We start from the raw sequence: 12,342 nt of genomic DNA, 5'->3' as shown, positions 1-12,342 counted from the left end.
ATTATAACACACATTTTACATGCAAGCACAAATAAATACCCACTTATTGTTGTGATGATATCGCATTGATATCTGATATCTAAATCGAATCAGGAAACCCCTAACAATATTTTTTGTAAGTTATTTTATGATATGCCAATAATGAACAACAACTTTAAATACTTAAGTGAACCTTTGTTCAGAATACTCATTTCAATGTGTGGTTTTTAATTTATGTTCTGCTTTAACAGAATATTTACGATTTTTTTTTTGAAAGAATAATACACAACAACATTAAATATCATAGATATGAAGCCACTGTGTATTTATGTCATGAAATGTAACATTTACCTTGACTTATAGCAACATGTATGAAAGAAATAGAACAGGCTGGTAGCCAGCAATATATATATATATATATATATATATATATATATATATATATACAGTATATACACATATATATATAAGCATATATATAGGCATATATACATATATATATGTAAGAATATATATATATATATATATATATATATATATATATATATATATATATATATATATATATACAAGCATATATATGTATGTATACTGTAAATACGTATATATATGCAAACATTGGACAACACATGTTACAAAGCACACAATACAGCACTAAAAAGCTTTTGATTGATCATTCAATCCATCAGCACATTCTTCGTTTTCCCAAGACATCGGTTATGTCATCAATATTAAAATGAATAATTTACAATAGAATAACAGTTGAAATCCGGTACTTCTTGTACAGCACATTAAAGTCGGAGGTCAAAGTTCAAGCAGCACATTACACATAATCAAAGCTTTTTTTCTTCAAAGACGACACGGCAAAACTCACAATGAAGTCACAAAGAAAAATGATCAAAAGTAAGGTAAACTACAATGACGTGTTGAAACAAACTACTGAGAGGACAAATTATTATTATTTTAATTATTAATATTATTATTATTATTATTATTACGATGAATGACATTCCTGCTTCTTAATAGAATTGTGTTCAAGTGTCTTTCAAGTGAAAGTACAAACAACTGTGAACAGGTAACTTTGTTCACCTCTCAACATCGTTTAATTATTGCACACATGCCTCCTTCTCGACTTCTTTTCACACTGTGAGCTGCTTTTTTTTTCATAATGAAAACCTTAAAAATCAGTAGAACCCATAAGAAACCACAACACTTTAAAGGTGTTCAAATGTGTTCCATACAGTTTTGTAGAGTGCTTATCCCAAGATATCACCCAAAGTGGCCATCGGTCTGGTAAGGGAGATCAATTCCAAAAGCTATTTTTTAATCCCATCCATCCATCCATCCATTTTCTACCGCTTGTCCCTTTCGGGGTTGCGGGGGGTCGCTGGAGCCTATCTCAGCTGCATTTGGGCGGAAGGCCGCGTACAACCTGGACGAGTCGCCACCTCATCACAGGGCCAACACAGATAGACAACATTCACACTCACATTCACACACTAGGGCCAATTTAGTGTTACCAATCAACCTATCCCCAGGTGCCTGTTTTTGGGGTGGGAGGAAGCCGGAGTAGCCGGAGGGAACCCACGCAGTCACGGGGAGAACATGTTAACTCCGTGGAGAAAGATCCCAAGCTCGGTATTGAACTCAGGACCTTCATCAAAGTTAATTTTAAATCCATTTAACAATTGCAACAATTTATTAGTGTGGAATATATTACAATTCAGGGTTTTTTTCCGTAGAAAACAAGCCAGGAAAATTTCACCATTAGCTTTTAGCATTAAAATTGTTATTGAAGCATGACTTGAGATACTTGTCATTTCATGAAAATGCTAATAATACACTCAATAAATGTAAATGTTTTAATGATTTTGAATGAATTTTCAGGAGTCCAACCCGTTAAAATCGACAAGCCTCATATTGGGTTGGCAACTCCCTAAAAAATAAATACACAGGAAATTATGGACATCTTGTTAGATACAAAAATGCCCTTTTCCTTTTTTTATTGTATGATTTTTCAAGCTGACGTTAATTCCAATTATATTTTAGAGGATTATGATTAAACAAAAACTTGTTTTTATTTTAGTGCACAATAACAAAATGAGCAGAATCATATAAATAACTGACTTTCAGCTTTTTACCATTAGGGTATTTTTCCTAGAAATTAATTTATTGGCTCTCACATTTTATGTTGACAAAAGCGGTCAATGACGTACTTCGAAGACAACTTAAAGGTGATGTTTGCAACTTCCCACAGTTATATTTTTAAAAGCAAAAAATGTAATAAGAAAACCACCGGTTAGCCGGTGTTACCAATAGTGGTTTAACAGAACACAATTGTTTGACATGTGTCTATATTTTTCACATTTACAAACTTTATGTAATAAAAAAATTACCAGCCTTAAGGAAATGACTGGTGTTTACGGCTGTCACTCACCCGGTCTCGACAACACGAACGCGCAGTGAGCGCGTGCGCACATATAAAAGCAGTCCAAGAAAAGCGACAAACAATTTGCAGTCATGTTGTTGTTAGGATAGAAAATAATATAATAAAAATAAAACTTCAATGACAGCTAACGCCAGCTATCTAAATTGCTATTATTAACTATCAACACCTAAAGCTAATGCGCGTGCATGTGTTACATACAGAATGTATGTAATTACGTCATTAGGTACGAGAAGCCGTGAGAGGATAGGATATAATGTGTGTGTGTCAATGTTGCAAACAGCCCCCTTTAAGCAGGCACTTTTCATTAGTAGAGGATATGACTGTCTCATTTTTATAAGTTTTTTGGGTTACAATGGGTTTCTCAGCTAATTGTTATGCTGTGAGCAAAAATTTGGGTTGCTAGTTAAAATACAAGAGTCCCAAGCATTAGGTGGCGTTGCGAATTTTACAGTGAATCTCGTAAGATTCCATCAAAACATCCGGTCTTACTTGCTAGCATTAACTTATTTGAACTTTAAGATTTAAATTTTTTTTCTCCAACCATGGAAGGAAGAGAGTGAGTGTGAAGGACATTGCTGAGGAGAAGAAGTGTATGATATTCAATTAATTAAATAAAGAAATCAACAAAAATATGACAGAGCGTGAAGCTAGCTCACTAACTTGGTGAAAGAGTTGGAGCGTATCACTGCGAGCCTGCACTATACTGAAGCAGGATGAGTCGATAGCACCAACCAAGAACGTTAAAATAGTATCCGACGGAAAAATGTATCCATGAAAATATGGATGAGCTGCAGATGGTGTGTTTGACGGAGAAGCAGCTGAAAGGAGATACTTCAGAAGTCCACTCTCCAAGGTAAATACTGTACAATATTATTACATTACTTCATAAAAGTACTGTACTTGTCTGTACTCTATTCTATTGTATTATTTTCCATACAATATTTCTTATCTAAAAATGCATTTTAATTTTTTTAAAAGCATGGTACATGTTAAAATGTAAATGTTTTGAGGGGCAAGCACACATTAAATTATTTGTAATTCATTTTAATGGACAGCGCATTTTCGCAACACAATTTTTTTGAAGTATGATCTGGGTCACAGAACCAATTAAAATTGTACCCTGAAGTACTAATTTATATTTCTGTGGACACAATGAGGTTGTTCTTTACGTGCAACATGTCGTTAACAAGTCTGGTGGAAAAACGGCCCATCCGTGACCACTCTTCCCGTGGAATCAAACCATTTGGGGGGGAAAGATATCAAGACATTGTTGAAAGCACTCTAGTCTATTGCCAAACGACATGTTAAGAAAATTGGTTTGATTTGAGAATGGTGATGATTAAAATGAATGGTGAGTGGTACAATTTAATCACTTGAGGTGAGACAGTTGAGGCTTCTTATGGGTTAGAAAGCAAACATTTTAGTTCCGAAGGTTGTGTGGTCTTTTTTGCAGCTGACAGAAACACAGACGGGACACTGGCCAATACAAAGACAGATGAAGTGGACCATCAAACATTCCCAGAGGAAACACGCAGAGTTCCACATGAGCACAAAGCCTCATTCCACATTCTTCTTGTCCATGGCTTCTTTGCCGTTGGTCCGCGAGTAAGGCTCGAAAGCAGAAGAACTCAGGTAGCGTGCAGACAGTTCCTGCAGATTGCCAGCTAGTGAACTGGCCATCGAGAGCGGATTAGAGGAAATGCGGCTGGCAACACCACTGAGTAAGGACGGCATGGGGAAGCTAAATAGGCCATGAGCTGCTGCCGAGCTCTGCAGACCCGGCATCGTCCCCGAGCTTGTGGCCACGGGTAAAGGAGGACTGCTCCCGGCAGGCCCACTGCTACTCCCGCCGCCGCCACTATTTCCGCCTAAGTTAAGGGAGGTCGGGGGAAGGGCCGTGCCCAGACTGCCATTACTGCAGTGTGGAAGCATGCTCGGCAGGCCTGTGGGTGTGAGCAGCCGACCCTGTTCCAGCAGTCTAAGGACGCTGCAGGTCGCTGCCGTCTCTGAAACCACTGAGCGGAGTTCGGAGTCTTTCCCTTGATCCTTCTTCTGCTTGGTGCGACGATTCTGGAACCACACCTTTACCTGGACACAAAGACACTTCATCTTTTAGTCTTTCCATAATTATTCACATCATTCAAGCCCACATTTTTATTTTTAGTTTAATTTTTATGAATACGTTCATACCTTTCATGTGCAAAACACATTTTCACAGCTGCTAGAATTAAATTACCATATTCAAATTACCAATATGTGTGTTATTTTAGTAGAGGTGAGCAATACCAAGTTAGTACTGAGCTAGTATTGTCAATACCGATACTCTTACAGTACTTATTAAAAATCATTAAATCCTTTTTGTAATTAGCTTTTAATTTGTAGATCATTATTATAAGCATAATAGACTCAATAAATCAACCACTATTTATTTATATATCCCTTAATCACAAGTGCCTCAAAGGGCTTTACAAACCTCAACTACATCCCCTCATATGAACCCACATTGGGCAAGAAAAAAACTTTAAAAGCCCAAGCTGGGAAAATTAGGCAACCACTCCAGGGTGACCAACTACAACGGAGTGGGTGGGTCCAATTATTGAATTTTTACATCAATAGATTATGTCAGAGTCCACTCCATTTGGAAACCAGCAGAGGGTCAAAGGGGGATCTTCATCCATGCAGACAAGTTGGCAGCACTGAGACATCACCAGCTGAGCATAGAAGAGAAGTCCACCCCAGGTCACGACTTGGAAGAGATTGTGCCTCTTCCAGACTGGTACTCCTGCAGAAATGATCCGTTACCACCTGGCATCCTCTCTATGCAGGAAAAGGTGGACTGAACTGAAAATAAAAGCCCAGGTCTTAACAGGATTTATCCAAAAAACAGAATATATAAACTAGTTTTATGGTGGAACTTAAATGCCTCTACTAAGGAAGAATCTCTAACTCTTACTGGAAGGAGATTCCAGAGTACTGGAGCCAGAAGAAAAAACACTTTAGAGCCTGCAGACTTTTTTTGGGCTCTGAAATTTACCAATAACCCAGCGTTTCTGGAACGTAAATTTCGGAACAGTTCATACGTCAGGAGCTACAGTACATACTAGACCGTTTAGTATTTTGCATGTACATGAGTAAAAGAAACTTTAAATTGCACCTGAAATGCACTGGGGGCCTGTGTAGTTGGACCATTATAGACAAAATATGATTAAGCTTTCTTGTTCTGGTCAAAGGTCGGCAGCCGCATTTTGTACCAACTATGATCTTTTAATGCTGAAGATGGTGAGACTCAAAAATAAAATGTTATAGTAATCTAGATGTGATGTGTGTGTGTGTGGTCCTTTAAGAATGGCAGTTTGTTGGGTGAGTGACGTCAGTGGGTGAGTGGGCAAGTGAGGAGAACGAGCGGTAGGGTGCAGCAGGAGTGTTAGTAGAGTGCCAAATGTGTCTGATTGTGTCCTGCAGATATTTAAAAAAGCGACCAAATTATCACAAATTGACGGCCTTGTCACTACGACTAAAAAGTGGAGCTTAGCGGACTAATTGCTGGGTAAAGTGAAGGGTGTGATTCCCCGGCGGAAACATCGGCCCTGGAGGAAACGTCTCCATTGCTCTCCTCGACTCCGGTCTGAGAACCGAACAGCAGGAAAGGTGTAACATTGGCGACTACAAAGGGACGAAAATAATACAAGTTAATAGGGCATTTTTAGCTTGTTATTGTGACACTTATAATTAGTCAAAATAGTTTTTTTTAAATAATGTATAAATAGAGTATCCTAATGTGATTCAAGGTATTTTCCTATCTAAAGTCCCAGTTAAAGTGTTAGGTTCCAAGCTGAATGTCACAGACATGTTATTCCGCCACGCCAGCAGAGGGAGCACTCGTATAGGAAAGGAGGGAAATGGAAGGCGCTCATTAGTGCTTCCTCTCAGTCAGGCCACACCCTGCGATGAGAACGCAATCAAGCACTTTGTGTCTTCTTTTTATTCCTATAAAACAGGTCGATAAAGTGTGATAATATTAACACCGTTGTCTCCAAGCAATTATAAGTGTTTCTGAATATAGAAATATCAAAGTACGTTTTTTAAAAGTGTGTATTTGTGATGACATTTGTAACGTTCAATAAGCAATGTCTCCCTTTGTGTGTGAGCGAGTGGTTTGGCGGGAACGGCGGCGGCAGTGGGCTTGTTGAAGATAAACTCTGATTGTTGAGAAGTTTTATAGGTATAGTCAGGTAATGATATGTGTAACTGTAATTGATTTATAATGACAGTGACAATATAGAAAAAAACGTTCAAGAAAGCAGCAATATTAAAACGAGGCAATGTCAGAATACAGTGCAAATATGTAAAATGAAGAGGTTTATTAAAGCAACAGTACCGCTACGTGATGCTTATGTCAGAACAAAAGTGTTGGGATATGTAACGATCAATCCTCCATGTTTTTGTGGATTTATTTAATCTTTTCAAAAGTAAAGATGTAATTGTTTAACGATGTGAATAAACAAATGTGGAATTGAAATTACATTATCGAAACAATTTGGATGTGATTAAAAGCACAATAGAAATGTAAATTAGAGTAAAGAAATCAAGAAATGTTTAATAAAAGAGTCAGGCCACACCGTGCGATGAGAACGCAATCAAGCCCTTTGTGTCTTCTTTTTATTCCTATAAAACAGGACACACCATACCGAAACACTGGGACCAGGCTACTCATTGCAAGGCCTGTAACAGAATTCTGGAGGCACCGGTGGGAACAGCATCCGACAAAAGAAGATGCTGATCTCCTAAGCTACGAATCCAAGGCAGACGTGACGGAAGAAGCAAGTTGAAGCAGCGTGCGACTGAGGCAGCAACAGGACCAACTCGTGTGAGAGGGGCCTTCGCTGGAGGAGTGCAGCGCCGCTTGCCTGAGACAACAAAGCTAAAGTCTGTCGTGGAGTAACTTGATCAACATGGGAGAATGTGTACATAAAGAGCTGACGTGGGAGTTAAAGAAAATACTCTATGAGTTGACAGCACAACAACTTTTTGAAATTATCGAGGACATCACACCAATACCAGATGTTGATTCTTCTGGGGTAATTAGGGTGATGAAGAGAGTTGTTTTGACTATATATATGTGCTTACTTAAATTGTACGACACTACTAGAGTCAGAAGATCAAGGTATGGCATGCTTACTATCTCTAAGAGATGCGATTAATGACATCAGAGCCAGTCGTTTCATCGGTCCATCACGCTAAGCAAACAGAGAGTTTTGTCATTAACACACCACCCTTACAACTGACAGCTAGACAACAGGGACATAGGGATAACAGTGATGACACATTGCCACATGTTTCTGCTGATCCACAAGCACTAGAGTACCAAACCCTAATGGCCAATTATGAGTCTTTGGGGAGAAAGATATCTGAATATGAAACCCAGAAGACACGCACAAATAACGCAACACATTTGTACAACTCCACAAACATGCCCACTTTGACTGATATACAGCAAACTCATACCGCCAGGGACACACCCACCTCAGCTGGTACCCAAACACAACATCAAGCCGCTTCTCACGCTTACCCTAGTAGTATGGTTCCTTTATGAGATATACTCCTACTTCAGCGTCGAAAATTTAAGGTTCACGGGGGTCAGGTGGGGGACAGTGTGTCAGATATTAGCTACCATGGACTTCGTAAACAGATAGATGAGGGGCTCAAAGCAAGTCATCCGGAAGGTGAAATCATCCAGGGCATCCTCCGTATTGTCAAACCCGGACAGTTCAAAGATATGCTACTTAACAAGGATGATTTAACACTGTGTGAACCCAGAAGCTTTCTGCGCTCCCACTTAAGTGGAAAAAGTGGAAGTGAGTTGTTCCAGGAGTTAATGAGCACCCGGCAATTGGAGAGTGAAAGTCCCCAACAGTTTCTGTACAGTAGTGATGGGATCAGCAGTTCTTTTGACTGTACTGAATCACTAGAATCAGTTCCTTAAATTGATTCATTCAAAAAATTTGTTCAACGAATCACTTCTGCAGCAGCAGTTCTGTGTGCAGGTCGGCGAATCATGAGTCAGTCAGCAACAGCTTACCCAGCGGCAGATCTCGGTGTGTGTCAGTTCGCGAACGACACAAGCCCTCAGCACCCAATGAACGACGTGCACAGTGACTGAACGAGATCCTCAATGTGACGTCATCCTCCGCGACACAGTCAGTTCTCTGTGTCAATAGGTTCGCGAATCGCGAGTCCTGATTCTCAATGAGTGAGTGAGTGCAGCGCGAACGTGATTCACGTGATTCACGTGATACATGTGATTCATGTCCTCAGCGACAACCAGTCAGTTCTTGTAAGTTCGTGAAGCGAGCCTGAATCACTCAGCTACAGTTCTGTGGGGCAGAGGGCGACAGCCGTGAATCGCTCTCTGCAAAAACAAATATTAAATTAAAAAACCCTTAACAAATGGCCAACATAAAAACTAAATGTTCTGTAGCAAAGAAAATGTAAACTTAAATATGCAAACAAAAAGAAAATAAATACCTTAAAAAAAAAAAAAATGAATTAAGAGCCAGAAATGCCATCATAAAAACTAAATGTTCTGTAGCCTACATTTAAAAATATAAAAAAGAAAATATCAACTTAAATGTGCAAACAAAAAGAAAATAAATAGGCTACCTTAAATAAAACAAAACAAATATTAAACCAAGTGCCAGAAATGCCAACATAAAAACTACAATTTCTGTAGCTTACATTTTAAATATAAAAATGAAAATATCAACTTAAATATGCAATAAAAATGTTTTGTGTTGAGATAATGGGGACGGGGCGCGTACGTGTGTTTGTTTTCATGTGGGTTGAGTCAACATTAGCCGTTAGCTTGGAGAATGAATGGAGAACGGATGCCAATGGCATGAAACATATATATATATCCCCGCGACGGGATAAATAAAAGTGGGAAATAAAAAAAATAGTAATACCCTACCTAAATGCTTGCAATCAACAGTTAAATAAATAGGCCTCGTTTGTGGGGCGGAATAGCTCCGTTGGTAGAGTGGCCGTGCCAGCAACTTTAGGGTTGCAGGTTCGATTCCCGCTTCCGACATCCTAGCCACTGCCATTGTGTCCTTGGGCAAGACACGTTACCCACTTACTCCCAGTGCCACCCACACTTAGATATTGGGTTTCACTATGTAAAGCGCTTTGAGTCACTTGAAAAAAGCGCTATATAAATATAATTAACTTCACAATTCACTTTACTTGTTTAGTGCAAAAACAAATATTAAATTAAGAAACCCTCAACAAATGCCAACATAAAAACTAACTGTTCTGTATCAAAGAAAATGTAAATTTAAAATAAATACCTTCAAAATAAAACAAATAAATTAATAGCCAGAAATGCCAAAATAAAAACTAAATGTTCTGTAGCCTACGTTTAAAAATATAACAAAGAAAATATCATAATATCACGAGAGCGTTGTCGTTCACTGAGTGATTCATGTTGTTATCCGCGGTGAACAAATCGTCCGCTCGGTACCTCCCTCAGCCCCAATGATGACACCGACGTCGAGGGTTCAGTGAGTCACAGAAAGCGCCAGTTCCACTCATACCGGCATGGTTGCGGCGGAGCTCAACTGAACTGAGAAAGGAACGAATCAGTTCGTTCACTCAAAAGATTTGTTTGTTCGAACAAATCATTCGCGAACGACACAACAGTACTGTACAGGATGATTGGATTAAAACAGAAAGTGATGTTTGCATCTAAACTAGGTAATATGGAGATTGAGTATGAACCTCGTACAGTGCAGAATGTGTTGTTGCGCACTATCCTCCAGGGCCTCCTACCCAAATTTAGTAACCTTCGCACCGAACTTAAACCACTGTTGTCTGACTATGCTGTGTCAGATGAAGCACTAATTCGGCATGTGAATCAGGTGTGCGGTGAAGAGAGTGAGAGGCAGCGAAGACTTGCTCAGGGATCTCGTCATAAGGTAACACAAGCTCACAGTGCCCAACTTGAGTCTGATAAGGACATGGAAAAAACATTACAGCATAAGACAAAGAATAAAATAAATGTGATAGAGGAACTTAATTCCAAAGTTGATGCCCTGACCAAACTGGTTGAGTGTCTTACTGCTAACCAAACGTTAACACAACCCTGTAGTTGCACAAATACCCGACCAAAGCCCAGGCAAACAGCAAAACAATATAGCTGCCCCAAGTGTGCTGAGGAAGGCACAAGCCCATGTCATCATTGTTTTCTATGTGGGGAGGTCGGGCACAGAGCTGTTGACTGTCTCAAGAGGCCTCGGGTCTAGAGTGCTAACCAACTCCCTGCTGATGTCCACACCATAATAAACAGCAGCCCCTGGAGCCCTACAGAGGTGAAGCCATCAGAGAAGAGACCAGCACATGTAAGAAACATTGGAATGTCCTCTCTTCAGTCCGAAGAGACTGAGGTGCATATACAAGTAGCCCAATTAGTAGGGAAGAAATGCAGGGCCAAGTGCAACATTAACAATTTTACAGTTGAATGTTTGCTTGTCACACAAGTGCTCAAGAGAGTCTTCTTGATCGTAAGTGGGTAGAAACTTACCTTCCCGACCATAAGCCACGGCCATTTGCTGATCTCATAGGGCGTAAACCTCTAAGTGTGCTCGCAGTAAATGGGGAGCCCTTGCCGTATGACGGTTGGGTGGGAGTGAATGTGAGTCTCCCCGATAATAACGACCCAAACCTATCAATACAGGTACCCTTCTTAGTAAATAGTGTGCCCATGGACCGTCCCCTTATTGGTTTTAACGTAATTGAATGCTTGATAATGGGACCCAAGGGTGAGTCTGACTTCATATCAGCCCTTGTGACCCTGCTACGTGGAGCCTTAAGCATTGAGAATGACACAGCAATAGCACTTGTCAGTCTGATTCAGACACATACCTCTCATGATAATAGTGTCAGACATGGTATGCTTAAAGTGGGATTTCATGATGTTGTTATTCCAGCCGGTGCGGTCAGACAAGTAAAGTGCAGGATTCCACCTATGTTTGACACATCAAACCCCCTAGTGCTCTTTGAACCCAATGAAAATAACCCACAGTTATATCAGCTTGATGTCGGTGACAGTCTCTTAGAGATTAACCACGCAAAAGAACGATGCTTGAGAATCCCCATAGGTAACCACAACAAGCATGAGGTCACTTTATCCCGTAAAACGATAATAGGCAGCATTTAGCCTGTTGTTAAGATAGTATCAACTGACGAACCACAGCTGACTAAAACAAAAGTAAATTTTGAGTCCCCAAATGCTGAGTCTCAAAACACCCATGGAGTCATGGGACCCACCTGTCAACATTGACCACCTGACAGAGGAACAACAGGAAATGGCCAAACAACTCTTGCGAGAGGAGGCAGGAGCATTTGCTCGAGATGACAATGACATGGGGTGTATCAAGAGTTTAGAAATGTTGATTGCACTTAAAGGCAATACCCCTGTTCAAAAATCTTATGCATCCATTCCGAAACCCTAGTACAAGGAGTTCAAGGAGTATATTGAGGATCTCCTTGCTAAAGGATGGATTGTTAAGTCTAAATCCCCCTACTCCGCACCAGTCATTTGTGTGCGTAAAAAGGATGGGACAGCCTATGTATTGACTATCGCCTTCTGAACCAGCGCACAGTCCCTGACAGCCATCCCCTTCCCCGGATCCAAGTTCTCACAGACACCCTGGGGGGTATACTTGGTTCTCCATCTTAGATCAGGGAAAAGCATGCCATCAAGTGTTTATTGCAGAAGATTCACGTCATCTGACCGCCTTTATCACCCCATGGGGTCTATTTGAGTGGGTACGCATACTATTTGGCCTGACAAATGCGCCAGCTGCATTTCAGCGCAGTATGAAGGAAATGCTTGCACCCCTGAGGGATGAGTGTTG

The 12,342-nt window shown here is 40.1% G+C and overlaps 1 protein-coding gene across 1 annotated transcript in view; it reads right to left on the bottom strand.

The window, feature by feature from the left end:
* Positions 1 to 3,185: 3,185 nt before the first annotated feature.
* The window catches only part of vax1 (ventral anterior homeobox 1), a 33,393-nt gene continuing 24,236 nt past the window's right edge, over positions 3,186 to 12,342 (bottom strand). Inside the window, exon 3 of the mRNA XM_061909959.1 lies at positions 3,186 to 4,516. Within this exon, the coding sequence (XP_061765943.1) occupies positions 3,986 to 4,516 (531 nt within the window). The 3' untranslated portion in view covers positions 3,186 to 3,985. The remainder of the gene's footprint in view (positions 4,517 to 12,342) is intronic.

Source organism: Nerophis ophidion, linkage group LG09, assembly GCF_033978795.1.
Source record: "Nerophis ophidion isolate RoL-2023_Sa linkage group LG09, RoL_Noph_v1.0, whole genome shotgun sequence".
Classification (NCBI taxonomy): Eukaryota; Metazoa; Chordata; class Actinopteri; order Syngnathiformes; family Syngnathidae; genus Nerophis; species Nerophis ophidion.
Note: the sequence above shows the minus strand (reverse complement) of the source record. Positions and strands in the feature narration are given on the sequence as shown.